This window comes from Chelmon rostratus, chromosome 2 (assembly GCF_017976325.1).
Source record: "Chelmon rostratus isolate fCheRos1 chromosome 2, fCheRos1.pri, whole genome shotgun sequence".
In the NCBI taxonomy this organism is placed as follows: Eukaryota; Metazoa; Chordata; class Actinopteri; order Chaetodontiformes; family Chaetodontidae; genus Chelmon; species Chelmon rostratus.
The window spans coordinates 16,595,053-16,618,501 of NC_055659.1; the positions used below are offsets into that span (position 1 = coordinate 16,595,053).

Below are 23,449 nucleotides of genomic sequence, written 5' to 3' on the forward strand. Positions count from 1 at the left end.
AAAGGAATACTGGTTGGGTCGGTTTAGACATAAATGTGGTTTGACTGTTGTTGTTAACTTATCAGGACCGCAACACGTTCCATCGCTTTGACAAATTCAACGCCAAATACAACCCCATCGGAGAGTCCATCCTCAGAGAGATCTTCATCAAGACCGACAACCACATTGAAGGAAAATACTTTGCACATATAGTCAAGGTGTGAAATCACTCGTATGTAAAGCATCGTCCAAACAATTTATCAGCACACACACTGATACATCGACGTCTCCTGTTACTCTGTGTCCAGGAGGTGATGTTTGACTTGGAGGAGAGTAAGTACCAGAACTCTGAGCTACGCCTGTCCATCTATGGTCGCTCCCGAGACGAATGGGATAAACTGGCTCAGTGGGCCGTTAAACATCGAGTGTACTCTGATAATGTGCGCTGGCTTATCCAGGTGCCCCGTCTGTTGTGAGTATTCCCGAAACTTGCGTTATCTTTAAGCTGAGATCTGCACCATTCTGATTTTAAATTGGTGATTGTTTGTCATAAATATCTTTCCTTCTTACTTAAGTAGACATGGATTATAGCTTCTAGGCTCTACACTGAAATCTACATTTGAAATACCAAACATGTCTATGGTAACAACAAATGTCGCTGTTCAATCACCACCTCTCTAGCGATGTGTACCACACAAAGAAGCAACTGGCTAATTTCCAGGAGATGTTGGAGAATATCTTCATGCCTCTGTTTGAAGTCACGATCAACCCCCGCAGTCATCCAGAGCTGCACCTCTTCCTGGACCATGTGAGTATCACCTCACAAGAAATCCAAGCTGTCCTGATGAGTCAAAGAGACAGACGGATTGTTGTTTACTTTTGTTGCTAGGTGGTGGGCTTCGACAGCGTGGACGACGAGTCTAAACCTGAGCACCACATTTTCAATCTTGACAGTCCGCTGCCAGCCAACTGGACAGATGAAGACAACCCGCCCTACTCCTACTACCTCTACTACACCTATGCCAACATGACTGTGCTCAACCACCTGCGAAGGTATGGGCCAGCTGCACATATTCAGAATATTTCACCCTTCATTAGGCCCCACGTCCATTCATTCAAGCACAATCATTCACAGAAAGCACAAAATACACAAGGTTGTTTTTGTCAATACATTTGTCTGACTCAGGCGGCGAGGCTTTCACACGTTCGTGCTGCGACCTCACTGTGGGGAAGCGGGGCCGATGCACCACCTGGTGTCGGGTTTCATGTTATCAGAGAACATCTCCCACGGGTTGCTGCTCAGAAAGGTAAGAACATACTGGATTGTTTGCAAAAGACTGCTGTGGAAATGTTTGTTGAATGCTGTGTGGCAAGTGAAGTGTATTAATGGGTGTTGTATGTCATGTGAAGGGTGAACACATTAACAAGAACAACTGAATTATAAATTTAGACATGTATTTTTGACTGTGTCAGAGCTCCATAGCAATTTTAGTGATAATTGTATTAGACTGCATTATATTTATAGTAGAGTTATAAATTAATGGGCCCCACTGATGGAACTACAAAAGGTTCAAGATTAAATGACATGGACACTCTGACATAATGGTGTCCAACATATGACACCCTTCCATCCTAATCAACCAACACTGATTACCAAAAAGGAAACCAATACCTACAAAATAAAATCATAGATAAAACAACATAAAACTATATTCCATAATAAACCTGTCAATCCATTATTCAAATAATAGAAAAGCAGGCCAAGGTAAAAATAACGTTTACGTCCTCTGTTATACTGCTGTGGACTCCCCTGTGGAAACAGTTCAGTGTGTTTGTGACAGGTGGTCTTAAACTAACTGCTGCTTTCAGGTAACTAGTGACATAGACTTTATACAGTGGGGCTGTAAAAAAAAAAATGCTGATGCTGTTTAGACGTCAGAGACAATGATGTACTCACAGCTGTATTTACTGGTTTATCTCTCATGCTGTCTGTCTCTTTGATATCCATCAGGCCCCGGTGCTGCAGTATCTTTACTACCTGGCTCAAATTGGCATCGCCATGTCACCACTGAGTAACAACAGCCTGTTCCTGAGCTACCATCGCAACCCGCTGCCAGAGTACCTCTCCAGAGGCCTCATGGTCTCTCTGTCCACCGATGATCCTCTTCAGTTCCACTTCACCAAGGTCAGCACAAAGCAAGCTTGTGTTAATCTATACATGACCTTCATTTAAAGTACAAACTGCAAAAAGAAGTGACGAAGCTGACAATTTTCTGTGTGTATTTTCTCCATCAGGAGCCTCTGATGGAGGAGTACAGCATTGCAACTCAGGTGTGGAAACTAAGTTCCTGTGACATGTGTGAGCTGGCGAGAAACAGTGTCCTCATGAGTGGGTTTTCACACAAGGTAAGCTAGTATAAGCCCGCTCTTCTTATTTTGTGTATTCAATCAACTGGCATGCGCTCAGTGGCCACTTTATTAGGCAAACAATCTGGTGCAATTCAGTACATCAGCTCTGCCATAAACTCTACCTTTATGAAGTTCAGAATGTTAAGTTTTTGGTGACATTGTCACAAATATGTAAATTTAGTCTTTATGTTTGTTATTGAGGTCATATTTCAAAGTGGTGTTACTGTGGACCACATTATATTAAGAGGTGTTTTTGCCCTCTCTATCCCTTTGTCCTCCCGTCACCACTCACAAGGACCTCAATGCTTAAACATACAACTGAATGGACACCTCTATGACAGTGGAAAACAAACAGAACATTATAGGTGTCATAATAGAAGACTTTAAAGCAGACCAGCTGTTAGATTGCATTAGATTGTAAAGGTGTGCTAATAAAGTGGCCACTGAGTGCAGTTTATCCTCATATGTGACACAGTCTACATTATTCTTTCTTGTGTCCCTCAGAGCCGTTAGTATTAAAGGGACACTTTAATTCCAATATGGGATGACAAACATAGGTGTCAGTCAGATGTATGTTTCCTTCTGTGTCTCACTTGTATCTGAGCCTCCCACTCATGTAGCCTCTCCTGATTCCAGGCCAAAAGCTACTGGCTGGGCCCCAGTTATTCTAAGGAGGGTCCTGTGAGCAACGACATCCGCCGTACCAACGTCCCCGATATCCGCGTGGCATACCGCAGCGAGACACTGTCAGAGGAGCTTCAGCTCATCACTCACGCCGTGCGCACAGAAGACCTGGACACGATTGACGAGGAGGACTCTCTGTCCATGGGCCCGCTCCCAGGAGGACGCTGAGATCACCCTCACCTGGATCCGTCCTGCTAATCCCCAAACCTGTGGTCCACTCGGTATGACACTGAAGAGATGTGGCGTGATAGTAATTCTGTCAGTCATCCTATATACAGCATAAACACCACCAACCATCACTAGAATTAATAAAAGTAAGCTACACACTAACAGATACACAGCTACCGAAAGGCCCAAGATACAGTCCTGCCAGAGCACTTCAGCGGCGATGTTCTTTTTTTAGGTCGCTGGAAAGGATTTAAAACCCATATTACAGTTGAGTTTTCAAAATTTATAGTCAAGGTTTCCCCCAGCTCTTCTTCTTTGACCTCTGCTTCTTTTGTTCTCACTGACATGTTCACTCTTAGCATTGTGAAGGTGAGCAGAGAGGAGCAGCAGCAGGGTTTCCTCTGAGTGAAAAGCAGGAAAACACTCACCACAGACACTTTCTGTATTTCTTCAGCGCTCCATCCTGTTCAGCCAAAGCTATTAGATGATCCCTGTGATTTATTCTGTTGTTCAGTGATATGATTTACTTCACCAGAGATATTATATAGCATGTAGTGTCTCTGTACTATCTATGTACGACAGAAACAACCAGCACATTGAGACTTTCGTCACATGAAGCTGCTCAGAACGTTGGTTATCTTCCACTTCACTGTACAGTCGCACTGCTTGTCTAAACTTAATGCATCTGTCATCGTCATTATATGAACTTATAATGAAGACATTGGTGATATTTGTGAAAGTTTTAAGCGACTTCAGGGCAGCTTAAAACTTGGACATTTACAATAACAGAATCAGAGAATCCTATAACCAGAGAGGATAGCTTCCCTCTGAATGCTGCAGCGCTGAGTATCAACCGTGCCTTGGCGCGCTTTCAGATCATTCATTTGCCAAATTGCACACAGAATCGTTCTTCCGTGATTTTAATCAGCTCGGAGTCTGGTCCGGAGAGAAGCGGACTTCCTGTGATTGACAGAAAACATTCCATGAAGCCAGCTGTCCTCTTCAGCTGCATATTAAAGGTGTTCCAGCAAACGTTGGAAACCAGAGATGTTAAAGGGGAAATGTGCATTGTAAATTGCAACCACAGCTCAAATACATGTGGATGAATTCAGCATCGTCTGAGGAGAACGCCCTCACCGTTACCTCACTGTGGCCACGAAGATATGGACTTTCTGTCCCTCCTTAGGGCCCTGATTTTGCTCATTCCTTCCCCAGCAGACAAACCACAAAGTTTTTTCCCTTTGCATGCAGTGCACTGTACATATGCACCAAGCCAAGACTTCACAGTGCCTTTTCATTTTCAGCTTCGGGCACTGCATGCCCAGTTTTTGTCTGTATCGCCTGCACCAAGTTTTGCATCTCTTTTCCTCAGTCACATACAGTAGGCCTCTATGCTGTTGTAACATTGTAACAACACCTAGCTGCATGCTCGGTGTAAAATAGCTTTTACCTTGGCCTTCATTTGAGGACGAAAGTTCATTTGTTTCTAGTTCTCTACTTTTAAGTGCTTTTTTTTGCATGTCTGCATGAATAATGGACGGCAGGAGACAATGAGCTGCTTACAGCAAGTTGTAACGTAAAGCATCTTAATCAATTCAGGGCTGCTGTTTAAATCTGTTTGCTCCCTGAAACAGATTTAAATTCATTGTCCACCATGTAGAAATGAGCAAACCATGCTGGGCCATGGTTAAGACTGTGGCATGGTTCTTGTAGCATTTTTTTTTTTAACTCGTCCCAAATCTGATTAAAGCTGGGATCACGTTTTGTATTGTAACCTCATCATATTATCACATCCTGCCACCGGACACGGTCCAACGTCCCTTCAAACTGTGAGCATTCGTCTTAAAACTAGATGCTACTGTCCACTAATATTTGATGCCAAGAGTAGGAGAGCCAATCAGAAAATGTCAGCCTTCATTTGAATAACCAACTGTAATGTATTGGTGTATACGTACATGTTTGCTTTATAGATGATTAGGCTCAAAGGTGAGGTCTTTGTTCAGTTAGAATACAGTAGCTTCTAAGTGTTCAAGGGATTGCACTGGCGCTGTGTGCTGAACATGGCGAAATCTGTGTGTTTGTTGGATTTCATGTATAAAGTGTATTTTTTTAAAGGTGATATAGAGATGAGAAATTTTATAATCACAATATATTGATGTCAAGGTTTAACACTTAGATTTGTTGCAGTTGAGCATTGTGAGTTGGCATTACATCAGAGTTTTTCAATATAGTTTTACTGTTGTTAGCCTTTTTAATTTGTTCATTAGATATTTTAGTGTTGGCTCTTCTCCAGTTTTTCCTCACACTTTTTTTTATTCTTGACCATTCTCAGTTCATTGTCAAAGTGCACCTGTTGTGCCCATGATAGATACCTCTTACTTCACAGCCAAAAGCTGTCTCAACAGTCAGAAACGACAACCTCGACACACAAAAAACAACAAAGCCTAATCTCTACACTCTATCAAAAAAAGGCATTTATTTGTCGTTTTTAATTTTTTGTTTTTGTTACGCATTTTAAGCATTGATCTACAACTGTCCTTTTGTCTGGTAGCGTCAGTCCACAGACTGAAGCACACATTTGATTATGTTCAATTATTGCAGCTTGATTTTGTTATTGGCCTTTTCTAGTCTGTTGTTGACTTCTTTGTGATATTTTGTAGGGTAATTACGGAAATATTGTAAGTGCTCGATGACAACACACCCTGCTGAGGTCCATTATAGCAGAGATAAAGTTAGTCTGGACTGACCTGAACCGTCTCCATCCATCCATGCAGCTTTACAACTCGTTACTGTATTATGTCCACTTCGTGGCTTCATGTTGTCTTTTACAGTCACCGCAGAGCCATTGTCTGTGCACTCACAACACAGTGCACCCTACCTCACGAACACTGATCTGTCATGTGGTGTCCTCAGCAACAGCAGGGCCACAACTAATGATTATTTTCACTGTTGATTAATCAACTGACTCTTCTTCTTCTGTTTTGTCTAACCAGCAGTCTGAAACCCAACAATATTCGCTTTGCCATCGTCAACAACTAAGAAAAAGCAACAAATCACACATTTGAGAAGCTTGAACCAGTCAATTTAAGTCATTTTTACTTTGAGAATTATTTTAAAGTTCAATAGATCATCACAATTGTTTCTTTTTTTGTGGATCAACTAATCAGTTAATCCCAATAAGTACTGTAATTGTACATGAGAAGTGATTCACAGGAGCCACGACACTGTCTAACAGCAGAGACCATTAAAAGTTGCTGTCCAGCTTTCACAGAGCAGTAACACAGTGATTACTTAGTTGAAACATGAAATCATACCAGTTATTCAAATATATACAGTATTCACAGATTTATAGTTCAGTGTGTGATTTTGGTTCTGATGCCGACACTCAGACTCTTTTTGTGTTCAGCTGATACTTGTCTCGTGAAGTATCTTTGTTTTTACAGTCCGGTCACTTTTTGACACTTCCTGATTCATATTTTTGAGTTTGCCTAATTTGTTGTCCATTCATCTGTAGCCATATTGTTGCCTGAAATGGATTGCCAGTGTTAAACAGATGCTTCTGCCAAGGTTCATGTGTAATGTTTGAACAATAAAATAAAGCATGTTTATTCACTAAACATTGTGTGTGTGCGTCAGTCATAACTTTTATTTACATAATGCTCACATTGACTCCAGTTTGTGTTATATAATTCAGACCATTACACCCGGTTGAGTGTCTTGCTGCACACCACACTATTGCTGGAGAAATTGTCTAAATGCACTTTAATTTACACTTGATCATGTAACTTGCCAGCTGATTGCCAAGTAATATATATTATTTGATAGAATGAGTGGCACAAAAAGTTTGAGAGGTTATTTTCTACCAAACAAGCTATAAACCATTATCTCAGAGCTTGCAGTATTTGACCACTGGTGACATGTTTCGGTCCATGATGATTTCATCTTCTTTGATGTTCTCTTCTTCATTATTGGTCCCATTCAACTGGCAGCCTAAACACAAAACAGTCAGAGGGGCGTCTGTGTTCACATCAGCACTCACCAGTCACACAACTATTCATCTCCAGATGGACGGTGGAGAAAAGTGAAGCTGCTCTGTGGCCTCTCACTTACAGCCAACGCAGACTTGACCGCTTGCAGCTGGAAGAAGACTCGGCCCCCTTCCTCAGGACACACTGTCTTCAGTTCCTCTCTGGTCATCCCCAGGAGCATGGAGCCGCTCAGTCCACCCAGACAGCGTACAGTGCTGCCAGTGACACAGTTATATTGATCTGTCGTTAATCAATGCTGGAACAAAAAGTGTTGTTTAACCAAACTCTAAGGCGTGTCGATGGAGTGCAGGTTTTTAAAGCTTCTGCTGAAGCAAAAAACATTAAACTGGTCAAAAGTAGCAACAGAGTCCAATATATCTTGACTCCAAAGCTCCAGAAACGCTTGGCCCTACATTTCCCATCATGCAACTCAATGATGTCTTTCATTAGACTGTCCCCCCTTGTTTCCTAAATGTCCACTTCATTCTAACCCCACGCCTCCAGTTTATGATACATGCTCTCCGTTCAAAGGTTTAAGTCTCAAATCACAAAGTAAGATAAATAAACCCGATAACCTAAAACTAACCCTGACTTCATCAAGCTCATGACATCACCAGGATTATTTTGATCTGAGGTTCCCTCCAGCTATTCTGTGCAGTGCTCTAAGTGACGACTAAGCTGAATGTCATGTGTAAAAGCAGTGTGCTGCCCACCTGTCCCTTTAAATTGATAAACAACAGAAACAAATACACCATAACACTGACACTTTATGCAGATTTACACACTTAAAAATATGCTTTTTTAAAATTCAATTTTTCTTAGAAGGCAGTGTGTAGAAACAAAACATACTGTTCGCCGGCACTGTCATCATCACGCATCAATAAAGCCACAAATGACTTTAATTTCTAAATTCAGATGCATCAGTAACACCTTAATTAGATTTTTTTGCATTCAGGTACAGTGGATTACACTTATGGTAAGAGGCAACGCTTCATATATAAACCAGTTAAATGAATGAATTAAATATAGCTTCCATTGCATTTACATGTCTTCATTTAATACTTTAATAACTGACGCACTTACATTTTACTGAAGCCCTTGTCTTCGAGCCAGGCTTTCACTTCTGCAGACTTGGACATCTTTTTCAGCACAGGAGAGCCTGCAGTCAGCTGAGGAAATGGAACAATGCACTGTGATTATACTAATGTAAGGATGGAAACTTTACACACTGATTACACCAACGATACCTTCAGCCTTTCATTCTGATCACATTTGCATTTCATCTGATGCAGTGGAGACTTTTCTTCTCATGTAAATATCAGCCACAAGGTCAAAATCACTGAGACTTGACACATAATGATGATGACACAAAAGTTTGTTGTGTAAGTAGTCAGCAATCAATTTTCTGGAGAACAGTTTGAAAGTGCAGTCCCTCCAGTGCTAACTGGAGGGACTGCAATGAAAATTTCATTGACATGTGCAATGACAATAAAGACTCTTGAATCTTGAATCTTGAACTGAGAGTGACATCCTGTTTCCTGACAGTGAAGCTGCTGCTTTCCTTCATCGTTGTCACCAGCATCATCCAGTGGCTTTAACAGCTTTCCTATAATAATGACTTAAGTTGACTGTCAGTGTTGGTGGCGCCCACCTCGATAGGCTGCTTGTCATCAGCCTCCAGGACATTGTTGGGCACAAAGCCCTCCTCCCCTGTGCTGTCCCTCACTTTCCACCACTGCTTCGACACGTCCAGCAGCTGTGCGTGCACAAAGCAAAGAGGTCGCGTCAGCTGAAGCGATGGACTGAAAGAACAGTTGCTTCATGTCACTAAAACTCACCTCAACTATCTCTCCTTTTCTGACGGTGAGCTCTCTGCTGTTTCTTGAAACAAAGTCATACTTAACACGCATGCGCTGCAGCTTTGGCTCGTCTGAGCTGAAAAACACATCAGAGGGCATTGAAAACTTTTGAGGTTTAAAACATTCAAATTGCGCTGCGTCATGTTTTGACATGTTGGTGCGTACCTTGCTTTTTGCGAGGGATGTGGCACTCTCCACTTGACTAAAGTCTGAACAGAAAAAGTACACAGCCTTGTTATGTTAGCTCTCCAAGCTGCGTGTCCTCCTGCGCCGGTGTCATACTGAATGTTTGATGTGGGGGTTTACCTGGCTGGGTGCAGGTTCTGGACTCTCCTGTCTGCTTTCTGGTTCTCTGGCTTCAGGTACTGCAGACACCTCGGAGGACTGCCAGCCATCGACAAACTCCAGAGTGTGTGTCGAGATGTCCTCATCATCTTTTGGCCATTTAGTGCTGGGAATATTATCAGAATCAGAGCTGATTATACTTATCAGACAGACAATCAGCAGTCTTACCAGTGTTATCAGCAAAACTACTCCAAAACTAACAGCTGGCATCAAAAGTAAAATTACTCGTTCTGCAGAAAATTGGCATAAGCAGCATTTTACTGCTGCAGCTGGTTTAGTTGAAGCTTGTTTGAATTACTTTTGTATCCAGGTTGGTGGTTCAGTCACAACCACTGTCATGTCTCGCCAGATCAAGTGTTTTTGTTCACGAGCGTCATGTCTTGTCTTACACTTCCTGTTTTATTGTGAAACCTAACTTTCCTCTCGTTTCAGGCCCTTGACTTCCCGGTGTGTTTCCCGCCTGTCTGATTGTCTTCCCCGCCCTAATTGTCTCCACCTGTTCATTGTTACCTCGTGTATATATAGTCCGCGTCTCCCTTTGTCCTGTGCCAGATTGTCTCGTGCCATGTCCTTGTATCAAGCCTTGATTTATCTAGCTCTCGTGATCCTTGTCTTCCTGTTTGTGCCTTGTATTTTGTTTGTAAGTAAGTCATCATTGATTGAGTGTTTTTGTAGTCTAGTCTTGATTCATTTGTTACTTTGTTTCATAGCCATTTGAGCCTCTTTGAGTTTTGATTTTTGTATTCTAAATTATCCTTAGCGTCCTTTGTTTGTACTTTGAAGCCATACGTTGTATGTGCTGTAATCATTTATCCTGAGCGCCTTTTGTTAATAAATTACTTCTTTTTTTTTTAAACTTCGCTGTTTGTGTCTGAGTCTTGCATTTGAGTCCTGAAACCGCGCGCCTCCGGGCTTGTCAACCACAGGAATGCATATTTGTTTTATTGGACTTTGCTCAGATGTTTGATTTTTTTGTGAAATAATGGATAGGTTTTTTTAAATAATTTTTTTGAGCCTGGGACAGTTGTTTAAATGCAACCATCTGAGAAGTTAGCAATGTTATTTAATGGAACTGCTCACAACTCATAGACATCTCAAACTTTGACAAGGGGCTCCAACTAAATGCAGATTTTTCTTTTGTAAGGGGTTACACACCAAAAATGTTGGAAATCACTGGCTTAATCTTTAATTGTATATAGTATTTCATGAACTGTCCTTGAGGTGTGGTGAGAAGCTTAGAAATCAGCAGCTTATTAGATCCAACAGTGTCCAGTGTCCCACCTGGGGATGATCCAGGCGTCCCCCAGAGACCGCCACAGCTGGTCTTCCTCAACATCGACCTCCTCGCTCATCAGACGGATACACTGAGGCGTCAGCAGCGGCTCTACTATGGTTGGTGGCAGATCCTTAGGGCAGTAAGAAACCACCTGGTGAGGAAAAAGCATAAATTAAGTGCTCATCAAAGTGCAGCAGTCTTGTAATTATCACACATCGATATCAGAGAAAATTAACTATCAAGAACATGAACACATTAAAAAAAATTGAATTCAGTGACACTAATTCATAACCAAAGGGTGGCTGAGCTAATCACACATAACAGAACATGATAACAGATTTTTTCATACTGGAGAACAAAACTAAAATCTTTTAACAGTGATTATAAATTCTAAAATCTTTACAATATATCACATTGAATGATTTAGCCACTTACGAGTGCTAATGTGGAGAATAAGGAGTGAACAATTGCAGGAGCACTGGGGTTATGAATGCTTCCATTGAGCTCTCCCTGCCAAAATGAGCACAGAATAATGAATAATACATAACATGCAGCAGCAGCAGCACTGTTACACATACTGCATACTACAGACACACACGTACCAGAAGGTTGAAAGCACGTTTGTATTTATGAAGACATGATGCAAATTCTGCTGCATGGGGCATGTTGGCCATTGCTGAAACACCAAAGTGAGAACATGATGACGCTGTCCCGTCTGGTACATGTTATACATATGCATAACTTCTGGCAGTGTGGCAGTGTCTGCCTTGAATTACCTTTTCCTTTTTTCTTTTTCTTCTTTTGGTTTGCATTTTTAGCCTCTACCTCACTTATCTGCCCTACGAAGATTTCTATGTCACTTATGATATCATTAAGGATATCCTGCAAAGAAAGGAGAAGAAAATCATTTCCATATTCTTCTTCTGTAATATTTTGCTACACATACACCCTGTTAAAGAAATCTGCCATAGTTTATTGGCATATCAAACATAGCTTTGAGCACAAAAGGACACTTACTGTATTCCTTTCCAGCTCTGCCTGTGACCGTGGAGTAGACAGAGTTTCGTCTCTGAAAGGGTCCTCCTCATCTTCCTCAGGTACCTGCAGCTCAGGCTCAGAGATGTCGTCCCCTATATGAACAAGGGAGACTGATTTTAACATCGTCATTGATAATCAGTGCAGCAGTTGTTTATCACCTGTCACACACTCACCATAGTCAGGATTCATCCATTTACGCTCAGGTGATTTTGCAGGATTCTCTCCCTTGTATGACATTGCTCGTGAGAGATCTCTTTGAACAAAGTCAGCCTGTAAACAACAACAACAACAACATGGACTCACTCATTTCTTTCATTTCACACGATAGCACAGCCGCGTTCATGGGTTTGACCTCACCCTGATGTCCTCGCACTGAAACATGAAGACGGTGGTAGTGTGTTTTCTCCTGGCCTTGACTGACACTGTGAGCAGGGAGTTAAACACTCCAGAGTCCAACACAGCCTTTAGCGCCAGGATGTCACTGAGAGCTATGGACTCCAGCTCCTCCTGAGAAAGCATAACAGGGTTTTACACACCTAAACCTCATCATAGACCTCTGCGCATACACAGCTGAGTGACAAATTTAAGGGAAAACCAACATCAAACATCCTCAACTTCAGTTTTATCAGCATGGTACGTGCAGAAATAAATACAGTGAATTTCTTGTACCAAGGCACTCTCAACAATTCCGAAATTAAAATACATGTTACAGTGTAAGATTAGTATAAGTTTATTTGCATCCTCCCTCCTATGAGTTATCATGTGTATTTGTAAGGTTTTGGGCCACCATGAACCTCTAGAACAGCATCAGTGGTCCTTGGCACAGTTCCCAGAAGTTCATGAACATCATTCTACTAATACATATTCCCTCATTTGATATCAACAATAATAAACATTTCTTTGTACAGCACATGTACATACAAAAAGAAGCAAAACAATGTTTTATGTTACATTACGTTAATGGGTACTGCTAATGGTTTATTATATGTTGTTTAACCTTGAAATATGGCCTTATGCCCCTCTGGATTTTCACTTAACATTGACTTTTCAGTTAATGACCAATCAGGAAGTGATGAAATGATAATGATTTGTCAGATTCCCAACACTTAAAGGACTTGCAGCCTGAAACACTAGCAGTATGATATTATCCTTTTTGTTAACAGCATTGGAGTTGCTCTTTAGAACCTAATGGCAGCAGTACAGGCATGAAAAGAATGGGTCCCAGGATTGAACCTTGGGGTACACCACAATAAATATTTGCTTTTTCTGAAAAGAAGTAGTCTTGCCCTGGTAAGTAAGACCAAAACCAGTCTACAAGCATGCTGGAGAGCCCAATCCGCATTTTCAATTGATCTTTAAGTGAGTCATGATTGAATGTATCAATGCGTTGCTCCAAAATCTCTCATGGGTGTTCACTTGAGTTGAGATCTTTTGACTGTCCAGGCTATAACAAATGATTCACATCTGTTATCATATTTATCTAATCATTCAGTGATCCTTTATGCCCCTGGGTGGGGTCGCTGTCATCCTCGAACAGACTACTCCCATCAGATCTATGTTTTAATCTGTCACCTGTCTGTAGGTCTCATATGGCGCTTACCTTGGTTTCAAAGTCTGTCAGCAGCAGTTTGGGACCTTGCACCTCCAGCAGCATGCTCTGACCCCACACACGACCTGTCCCGTCCAGCAGCTTCAGCCGCTCCACACAGTCTGCCACACTTCTCAACTCCCTCCCATCCAGGTCACAAGTGAACAAGTGCTGCAGGAGAGGGACGTTTAAATGCAACATTAAACATGGCACAATGCAGAAAGGGTCATATTTGTATGGATATTGTAAGGTATGATACCTCCACTCTGTACTGAAATTTGTTCATCATCTTGTTAACTGATTCTGCATACTTCTTCCTTTGCACTGTTAAAAAACAAACCACAGCTCTGTAGCATTCACAATTAAACGATCAAAGTGAGCAGGTGTAACAGCTGATTATGTCGATGACAGCAGTGTTAACTTACAGTAAATTGACTTTGCGCTGGGCCTCGACGGATTTGACATCTGTGACGACACTTCATCCACAGTGGAGTCACCACTGCCACAACAAATGCAAGCAATTTACAACACTGATCGTCTGCTGATGAATAAAGCAATGAGTCAGACAATCACTCAACTGATCAATCAGCTCCATAGAACTGTGAAACACATACTTGGACTGGATGGAATCGGCGTAGCTGCTGATGTCATTGCCAAAGAGAGCGTTAGTCCTGAACATCATCAGTATCGATCTAACACACCTGCAATATCATGATATGAAGAACGCACACCATAAATGTGTTATGTCAGAGGCATGAGCTGACTAAGCAGCCTGTATCTGAAATAAAACAAGTAATCACATGTGTGGGAGGTTTGTGGTGCCTTCAGTCTTTATTTAAAGCTGACTGAAGCTTAGGAATCTCAGGTTTTGTTAAGATTTTACTGAGAAACACAACCGTCACAGTGTCTTTTCCTAATCAATACCTCTGTTATTACCAATAAATTGATAACAGGGTCATGTTAATCATCAGCTAGTTATAGTCACCTAGCAACACAGCGCTGGGATTCACCTGACAACGACATCTTTATGGTGCTATATATCAAGAGGTTGCTTATTTTAAAGGCTGCTTTGTTGACCGTCGTAGATGAAATCAGTCCAAAGGTAAATCATCTGTTTGAATACAATAAAATAATCTCCACATGTTTCAAACACAAATTCAGTGTGATGGTTAAGAACAAGTTAGAAAAGTCTTCAGTCTGTTCTAGTCGATCTGTTCTCAAGACTTTCACAATAAGAAATACAAGGACGATTATGGTGGTGGTGATTTTATTTGAATTGTCTTAAATGCAGTAGTGGAATGTAGCTAAGTATTTTTTTTAGGTATTCTATTTTTTGCAACCTCATACTTCTTCTCCACTACACCTAAGAGGCAAATATTGTACTTTTTACATTTCCTGTCCAGTTAAAACTATACATCTTCAGATGTGTTGATTTTGAATGTTTGTGATAAACTGAAGGACTCAGTGTTCCTTTATGGGTTGAGAAAAATCTCCTGCTTTCTTAGATAAATGCGATCTTTAAAACCCCTCTGGATTAGCTAGATATTGCATCAACACAAAGCTGAAACCAGGGCCGTTCTTCTGAGCTCACGAAAAGCCAACTTTCTAGAGATACATGATTCTCACAAGACAGTGACACGACAGACATATGACGATCTTATAGAATATGATGGATTGCTGTAAGTTAAACTACCCAACAGTATATAAAGCAGTTTAACTTAAGATCAACCTTAAACATCTACAGCAGTAAAATGCAACATACACATTGATGCAGCAATGATATTAATTCAGAATCATCATATATGATATTAAAACACTGACAGGGACCATTTTACTGCTCAATGAGTACTTTTGCTTTTCACATTTTAAGTACATTTTGCTGATATCATTACTTTGCCTGCTGCTTAAATGAAATGCAAACACACAGGACTCCTCCACTTCAGATAATTTGCTCAAATAACAAAGACATTCAGTTTATTGTGGAAATTCGTTATAAAGTCCTCCTACCTTGTAGTCTGACAGGTGAATGCTGTTGTTATTTCCTTCTGTAATTACCAGTTAGTACAATGCATATTTGAATCCTGTTCCTCAGTCAACGATCTTATACACCAAAGACCTCTTCGTAAAAGGGAAGGACAAAGTCCAGAGTCAGTAGCAGAGCAATCTGTTGAGCTGACTCTGTGGCGGGAGTTAGATCTCTCGTTTGGGATCACACCTGAGCAAAGGTTATCAAATACGCAGGGAACCATCTTAACTTGCAAAAGCTTAAAGGTTTCAAGGGCTATAAAAGACAACTTGTTTCCTACCAGTGTTTTGTCATTTTGTCCAGATGATAACGTACTGGGATAGGCAGAATGTGCCACCTCCTCTTTTTTTCTTTGTCCTGATAGAAAACAAAAAAATAGTTTGGGCCAACAAATGTGCATGTCACTGCAGATAGAAACACATTGCTGTGAAATAAAATTATTTGTGACCAGTTCTCCTCAGGGAACGCCAATTTATAAAACTGCCATTTAATTATAGTTTATTTAAGATTTTTTTTATGTCTGCCAAAGTTAAGTTCATATCAGTTCGACATCCAGTTTTAAATGCTTTCATGTCTTCTTTTTGATATACTATATATAGTATATGAGGTCAACACTAAAGAAAGAGCAGTCTGAGAAGATAGACAAAGACAGACAGGCATCAGACAATTGTCGATATTTCTCCACCCTCTAGCTCTCCATTGAATCTAATCAAAGACACCATATCACCTGAATCACACTGCCAAACATTAACCAGATGAAATTCCTTTGTGATGGAATAAGCATGAGGGAAACAACACGGCCACATTTAGTTGAAAGACTCTCACGGTGGAGTCATGATGCAAACTGGAGAACTAACACAGCTCACATTCAGAAACTCAGCTGAACCTGTGGCTAAACAACAACCTTCACAGATCATAGCAATCCCATAGCAAGTTAACTTTACTGTTAGCTACAGAGTAATGAACCAGCCAAGTTATTATAAGCTCTCAGCAGCATTGATCTGTTCTCTAAACAGATGAGTTTAGACAAGCAAACATTGTTTAAATGTAAGTTATGCTAACTTAAAGCTAAAAGGCAATGTTTCGTAATGTTAGTGTGGTAATGAAGTTATTAGTATTACCGTAACATTTGTCCTCTAAGCAGCTGATTCCATGCCAATCAAGTACAGCCAAATGTAATCAAACAAAATGTTGATGGTAAGGAAAGGTGTATGTGGACGTGTCTACCTTATGTTGTGAGGACATAAATCTGCTTACACAGTCACATTGTGGGGATCCGCTGTACTTACGGGGACAAAACACAGGTCTCCATAACATAAATCATTAAATTTTAGGTTGATGACTTGGGTTTGGGTTTGGGTAAGGTGAAGTTAAGGTTAAGAGTTACGGTTATGGTGATGGTTATGGTTAGGGTAAGGGTCTCCAGGAAATTAATGTAAGTCTGTGTAATGTCCCTAAACGTGACAGAAACATGTGTGTGTGAGAGTGTGTGTGTGGGAGACAGAAAGGGAATATATCTTTCCTAACTTAGCCACAACTTAATAGATATGTTCATAGATTACTGTAGTTGTGTTTCTCTCTTGGGTTTTTGATTGTACTTCCCTGCCAATAGAGGCCGTAATACTGAATCTATTTGGGAATTCTATAGAAGATATGACTTAATGTAGTTTATTAGGCATTCAGAATACCAAAGACAGTTCTTACATATTAAGTTCAGGCAAAACTGTCAGAATTGAACTGCAATATAAATGGACAGTCATTAAATTATCTTCCTGATTGAAAGCATAATTTGTTCTCTTGGAGATATAATAATCAATGTTCTGTTTGGTTCATTCTAAACAGGCAGCTGTCTAGAACACTCACTACTTTTATTGAAAAGAGTATTGGCGTCTTGGTAGGATTATAAAGACAACATAAGCCTCTTTCACAACAGGTTCCAGTTACTGTAAGTGTACCCAGTTAGAAGGCCGCCTATCCCAGAATAGCAAGTCATTATGACACAACATATCTAGCGTTGTAAAGCTACTGAACTTGTCCCAGACCTGTTTCAGCCAAACTAAACCACTGGAGGTCAGCAGTGCTGCGTGAGACACTCAGAGGGTGCACAGCTGCTGGTCATTTACAACTCTGTCAGCCTTCAGAGTCACATGTCAGAAAAACAAACAAGTGTAGTCGACGTCTAACAGCTCTGTGAGAGGGGATGAGGCTATGAAAGTTCACTTGGAGTTAGGGCCGAAAAGCTGATGCATTTTTTCTCTTTTTGCCCTAAAATGTGTGCAAATATTAAAGTAGTGCAAAAACTCCAATCTTATTTTGGCTTATTTTATTGATAAAATAAACATACAATCACGGGATGAATGCACTTACATTCAGCTAGGCATAAAACATAATTCAGCACCCCGAAGTGCAGTGGCATCCATACTAAAACAGATCCGTACAGCTGAATGTTGTCTAGTTAAATGTCTGCCTGGATACAATAAATGGCTTAAAATCAAGGATATGAATACAAAAATATCCTACAATATAAAAGGAAAAATAAGACAACTAAAGACAAAACTGCAGGCTAGGTAACCAGAAAACTGGTCCTTCTGCCAAACAGGACCTTCTGTCAAACATTCATTAAAAAACTTGATACACCTCATGACATGTGCTCGCAGGAAAACGGGATCTGAAACAGCTGGACTGTTTAGTCATAAATGAAAGGAAGAAGAAAGTATGTGTGCTTTAATTCATATTTGCCTGTGCTATGTCATGCAAAATATACAAATCCCAAATAGGTGTGTTGCTTCAAAACATTTTATCTGACTTCAAAAACGCGAAATCATTCCGCCCTGTGTCTTGACTCCAGGCAAGTTTGCTGATCACTGACCTGTTTCGGATAAATACGACACAGGGCAATTTCTGTAACTCATTAACTATGTTAAATGTTCCAAATACAGCAAATAGGACTTTGGCCCATGCAACCACCACATCTGTCTATGGTCCCTGCACACTGAAGGCACTACTTCTGCATACAGAAAAGCGTCAACACAGCATATTTATACTAGAGAAAAGCATATGAATCCTACAGTATACTGTGCACACTTCTAAATACGATTACACATAAGTACTTCTTTGCTAACAGTAGGTAATTCTCAGCAGCAGTGTGAAACATACAGTGATCTATGATAAAACGTGAGTTCACTGAGAGGGCTGTTTCACTGCGCCTGCAGAGCCTGGACGATGTTCAGGCCCGAGCCAGGGGGCAACGCCCAGCTGTCCTGGCCCTGGTGGGTCTGTAGCAGGCAGTATAGCTGCTTTAGGTGGGTCACTATGTTGTCTTTGATATCTGGGATTGAAATCTGCAGGCGGACGCTGCCGCTGTCGAAGGATCGCGTGTTGTCTCCAGAAAACATCTCGGTAATCATACGGGCCACCACCGGAATGACCTGCGGGACAGAGGAGGAATGCAGGACCAGTATGAGTCACAAAATCAGAGACTGTAAACGCACAAAGAAAAGTGTGGAAAAAAAGAGCACAGCTTATTGACAGTCCTGTGGTCACTCAGTATGAGAAGAGTGTGGAAAAACCGTTTTTTTCAAGCAGTGAAATATTTCCTTGCAGTTTACTTTTGTTATGGAGTAGACTCTTCCTCCAACTGCTGTGGGATGGAGTTTGTTCCTGAGGTAAAGAGGTCTGAGCCCTGATCTGATTACCTGCCTGTGTTGTCCCTCCATGACCACAAACATTCATTACTACAGCCAAACTTCAACATTTCTCACCTGGACCATGATGAGCTTCCTCTCCCGGGGCCTCCCATCAGGCCACTCCTCTCCAAAACACAGGCTGATGTCAAACTGCGGGGGGCTTGGTGTCTGTCCTCGCTGGTAGGCTATCACCCCTGCACGCCATACAAACACATTTATAACAAATCTTCCTCAGAGAATATCACATTTAAATTAAATACAGACCTGCAAAGACCATCATTCAAAATCCAGTTATTTTACAAAAGCGGTAACTCTGCTTACCACTGAGAAAAGACTCCAGGCAGAAGAGTTTCACCTTCCTCTGGCGCTCTATGAGATTTGGTGCAGCCGGATTCGGAGCGCAGGGGCCGGACCAGTACACCTTACACTGGCAGAGACGGACTGCGTAGATATCGTGGCCGCTGACCTCCAGGATTAGGCCTCTGTCCATGACATCCAGCAGGCGGCCGGTGAAAATCCTCTGCTTGTCGTTGGTAATGTGCTCCGTGGTCGGGAAGCGTAGCTGCTCCAGGTTCACCGGCCCGAAGAGCTCCTCCTGGTTGACCATGGGGCCCAGGTCCCCGTAGAACAGCCTGCAGCCGTGCGGGTTACTGACGGTGGCTGTGGGACACATCTCCTTCCCTCTGTACAGGAACTGCACCTCCAGGTCTGTCACTGGACCAGACACAAACGAAGGCACGGGTTAAAACCACGTTGGATGTGTGACTGAAAATGGGACAGTTCATCCAAAAACATACCTCCCGCTGTGCCTGAAGTGCTGTGTCGACACTGTTTGGAGATCAAATTCATTAAAGACAGTGTTGTGATGCTCCAATTTTCTTACTGTCACCCAATGAATTGATCCTTCTAACACAGGTTGTCTGTGTGGTTTATTAGTCTGTGACACAGGCATCCACTGTGGGCCCAAAACTATTAAAACACCTCAATAAGCCACACTGCTTAACATGGGCACTGTAGTTTATTTAGAGCCTTCAAATCCAGAGCTGAAAATCATCCTCAACCAAGGCACTACTTCTCTACTCTAAGTATTGTTTAGTAGAAACTACAATGCCCAGCTGATTTAGTAATGAGGGGGACTTTAAAGGGCTCACCAGGTAATTAAAGTATGTAGCCTTTTCAAAGATGGAACCATACAACCAGTGCTCTGAGCAGAGACCAGTTGGGGAAGTCAGTAGATAGTGAGAGACGGATTAATACACTGTTGGCTGTGGTCTTTTCATTGTACAATAACAAAACATGATCCGCTGCCTCCTTTCAGAACAACTTTCTAACACAGTGCTCCTGCTCTCCATCTCTGTGCACAGTTAAAATTGTTGAATGTACAATCACAAAAAAGCTCCAAAAACGTTGGGACGTATTATTTGTGTAAAACACAAATAATACAGGCTGCGATAACACAGACTGCATTCTGGGAAATTATGTGTGGCGATCACTGGTTTTTCAGCGATGCTACAGGAGGTGTATACTTACTCGGGAGGGAACTGATCCATGTTTCTGGAGAGGCAAACAGGGTGTCGGGCAGAGGAGGGGGCTGCATTGAGTGATCGGGCAGAGGAGCGGGGGGCATGTCACCCAGGGGTGAGGGGTGCATCTCCACATCCACAGGCTCCTCTTTGGGCCAGATTTTAACAGGCTCCTCTTTGGGCCAGACCTCATTTGAAGGGGGGCAGCTGGGGGGCTGCATGGAGGACTCTGAGCCCATAGGAGACCACATAATGAGAGGAGAGGGGCTGGTGCCTAAACGAGGGAAGAGAGAACTAGCTCACGGATTTCTTTGCTTTTTGATTTACAAAATATACGTGGAGTCCACGAGGAGAAGCCACTCACCATTGGACGGGTATGGAGGGAGAGACTCTGGTGTATCTGGAATATCTTCCTCAACACCATCATCATCATGTGGAGTCCAAGAACCTGCGTCTGAGGACCCTGTGAGGTGACAATGAAGAACTGTAAATATGACGAAAATGAAAGCGAAATGTAGGAAAATTAGTAAACAGATTCGGTCATGCTCCCACTGACCTTGGTTGCTGAGCGGCTGCGGGATGTCACAGACGTCATATATCTTCAGAGGATTCATGGGGACCTCTTTGGTGCCGTCGTAGACCAGGTTGAATTCTCGGCTTTTGTTCAGGGCACATCGAAGCTGAGCTTTCCACTTTGCAGGATCGGGTTCATCAACTCCCTCTTGGAACTTCCCGGTCTCCACGGCCCACGCCTGGAGGGACATTCAAATGCAACGGGCGTATCAGTGTCAGCGTTTTCATATCTCTGCACGGGATGCAGGCGTGTGTACTACTGCTGATGGCTGATGCAACAAGTGGGGTCCAAAGAAAGGCGATGCACAGTGGTTACAGCTGCATCAGTAGAAGCAGACAATTTAAGGGACTCATAAGAAAGATGTCTCTTTCTCGTGAAGTGTTCAGCACCAAGATGTTTATTTCACTTTCCCATCTTGTTTGGCGAACACAAAACCAAATGCTCTCCTACGAGGAATGTAAACAATCTGTGATTACATGCCTGCATATAACCTCATAAAAAAGTCCCGACATCACAGTCATGATCTCCAATATCAGCACCACAAATACAGCCTCAGTGCTGGGACCTACCTGCCTGTCCTCTGTGCCATATATCTATATGACCTTATCTTTCCACCATGCTGGAAGCCAGAGACACAGCTCAAATGTAACTGAGAGCCAGGTTTATGTAACTGGGTTGTAAAACCAGATGTTGCCCCAGAAACATGAAAAGCTCTTGCCATTATGCAGGTATGAAGAAGCTTGAACTTGGGACAAAAAAAATCATGGACTGCTAAATGAGTCCAACTAACACTGCTCTGTTAAAGCCAGGTAGAGGTTTAACCTTAAATATGGTGTCCTCGTCCTCGTGCTGGGGTGTGTGGCGCGTGGCGTGTTTCCATGGGATCCTGAAGCGCATGGCATCACGGTCAATCCACACCAGACCCGGGTATCGCCCGCTGTCCACCTGAGCGACCAGCCAGGGCTTCAGCCGGACGCGTCGAGGGGTGACCGACATCCTGACTGACGAGAAAGACACAAAACCAGTCCGCCCACAGCGGATTAGACTCTGATTCACCTCCACAACCGACACACATATTTAATACAGTCCGTGACGAGCAGCGCTGCAGCTGAAACCCTGCAAATCCGGATTTTCCAAACGTTTTGAAACTGCTCGTCCACACCTGGACTGGCGCAACTTATTCGTTTATCATAATGCTGCAGTTTCCTCAAATGCCTTTTATTGTGAGCGTTTTTAACTGTGAGAAATGCAGCAGAATCGACCCAAAAGTCAGATAAACAAAGCGACAAAACACGATACTGAAGAACGACACTCGTACCTGTGCTGAACCAGGAAGTTGGAGAGCTCTTTCCGCGTCGACCTGCTGGACCAACAGCCGAAGATAAAACCGTGTGTTTCCTCTGCGGAGAGCCTCGATCCTGCAGATTTCCGCCGAGCAACGTTCACTGATCGTCCGCTCCGACGAAGGCCGCCGAGATGATCAACAAGAGGAAAATTAACCCCGGAGAATTCTGGAGAGCTGGTGTTGATCGCTCGGCTCGGCCCTTCCCCTTCCCCTCACCGAAACTCAGGTACGGCCGTGACGTCACGCCGGCGACACACCTTTTCTGAGCAGCTGGGGGACAGCGTTTCCTGAAGCACGTGGACAGGGAAGCAACCGCACGAACAAGAGTCTGACACAGAAACAATGACAAATGATTACTCAAGTAAGGAATCATGAGGTCCCTATAAATATCTTTTAACAAGCTTTTAGAATTTCAGGTGTGAAACCAGCTCATTTGGCTTTGTTCAAACAGCTCTGCCCATATTGTTTACATAAGAAACACTTTTTTATTTTTCCTCAACAATCAAATGTGATTTTACAGACTTGTATCACATTACATAAAGAGAAATTCAGGAAACACTAAACGTCTCTTTTCTATTTTTTCCAGGAAGTTAGTTTACATTAGAAGTGCGAAAACTGCATTTAATTTAGCCCATCTAAGGTTTTTAGGAGCCCATTTTTTTATTTTTCTCCACTGATGTTTATGTAATTGATTTCCTGCACATAATTATTCAAAATTTTCTGTATTCTTGTATCATATTTGCTTAGAAGAGTGTGCATTGGTCTAATATAACCGATGTCTGGACTAAGTATCCCTAAACTGGCCCAGATCCAGAGCTCACAGCAAGTGACAGGCCACTCAGCCGGCAGGCAGACGGGGACTTCCCATAGAAAAGAACAATATTGACACATCACTGGTGGTGGATGGCTGATGATGATCCC

At 42.2% G+C, this 23,449-nt stretch overlaps 3 protein-coding genes across 6 annotated transcripts in view; 1 reads left to right on the top strand and 2 right to left on the bottom strand.

Annotated features, from left to right (window-relative positions):
- Positions 1-6,846, top strand: part of LOC121614434 (AMP deaminase 2-like) — a 30,362-nt gene extending 23,516 nt beyond the window's left edge. For all 3 annotated transcript variants that reach the window (XM_041948301.1, XM_041948306.1, XM_041948313.1), the window contains 8 exons: positions 66-197; positions 288-451; positions 661-787; positions 869-1,032; positions 1,166-1,286; positions 1,991-2,164; positions 2,275-2,385; positions 3,025-6,846. In XM_041948301.1, coding sequence (XP_041804235.1) covers positions 66-197; positions 288-451; positions 661-787; positions 869-1,032; positions 1,166-1,286; positions 1,991-2,164; positions 2,275-2,385; positions 3,025-3,240 — 1,209 coding nt within the window. In that variant the 3' untranslated portion in view covers positions 3,241-6,846. The remainder of the gene's footprint in view (positions 1-65; positions 198-287; positions 452-660; positions 788-868; positions 1,033-1,165; positions 1,287-1,990; positions 2,165-2,274; positions 2,386-3,024) is intronic.
- Positions 6,847-7,126: 280 nt separating this feature from the next.
- eps8l3a (EPS8-like 3a) lies at positions 7,127-14,053 on the bottom strand. The gene is made up of 18 exons (XM_041945707.1): positions 13,989-14,053; positions 13,800-13,873; positions 13,634-13,698; positions 13,387-13,545; positions 12,144-12,293; positions 11,960-12,056; positions 11,766-11,878; positions 11,525-11,630; positions 11,351-11,424; positions 11,184-11,258; positions 10,754-10,899; positions 9,434-9,578; positions 9,293-9,336; positions 9,107-9,203; positions 8,920-9,024; positions 8,352-8,437; positions 7,347-7,483; positions 7,127-7,230 (listed from the first exon to the last, which is right to left on the bottom strand). Exons 1-18 carry the CDS (start codon positions 14,051-14,053, stop codon positions 7,127-7,129), a joined length of 1,842 nt encoding a protein of 613 aa, XP_041801641.1.
- Positions 14,054-18,109: 4,056 nt separating this feature from the next.
- irf6 (interferon regulatory factor 6) lies at positions 18,110-22,758 on the bottom strand. Of its 2 annotated transcripts, none has more exons than XM_041953428.1 (8): positions 22,502-22,758; positions 22,006-22,180; positions 21,166-21,361; positions 20,974-21,072; positions 20,617-20,883; positions 19,408-19,800; positions 19,162-19,280; positions 18,110-18,828 (listed from the first exon to the last, which is right to left on the bottom strand). In XM_041953428.1, exons 2-8 carry the CDS (start codon positions 22,177-22,179, stop codon positions 18,598-18,600), a joined length of 1,479 nt encoding a protein of 492 aa, XP_041809362.1. In that variant the 5' UTR covers position 22,180; positions 22,502-22,758; the 3' UTR covers positions 18,110-18,597. The 2 variants fall into 2 exon arrangements, with proteins under 2 accessions (XP_041809362.1, XP_041809372.1); XM_041953438.1 differs by having other exon boundaries at positions 22,006-22,184.
- Positions 22,759-23,449: the final 691 nt, after the last annotated feature.

What these genes read in the sequence shown, in the direction of transcription:
- eps8l3a (XM_041945707.1), bottom strand. Translation starts at nt 14,053, where the DNA reads ATGTTCAGGACTAACGCTCTCTTTGGCAATGACATCAGCAGCTACGCC. An exon ending in CAGAACCTGCACCCAGCCAG is followed by an intron (nt 9,337 to 9,433) that starts GTAAACCCCCAC and finishes TTTTCTGTTCAG; the next exon opens with ACTTTAGTCAAGTGGAGAGT. An exon ending in GAAAAGGAGAGATAGTTGAG is followed by an intron (nt 9,025 to 9,106) that starts GTGAGTTTTAGT and finishes GTGCACGCACAG; the next exon opens with CTGCTGGACGTGTCGAAGCA.
- irf6 (XM_041953428.1), bottom strand. Translation starts at nt 22,179, where the DNA reads ATGTCGGTCACCCCTCGACGCGTCCGGCTGAAGCCCTGGCTGGTCGCT. An exon ending in GCAGCCGCTCAGCAACCAAG is followed by an intron (nt 21,073 to 21,165) that starts GTCAGTGGGAGC and finishes GTCACCTCACAG; the next exon opens with GGTCCTCAGACGCAGGTTCT. An exon ending in GGAAGCTCATCATGGTCCAG is followed by an intron (nt 18,829 to 19,161) that starts GTGAGAAATGTT and finishes TCTGTCCCGCAG; the next exon opens with GTCATTCCGGTGGTGGCCCG.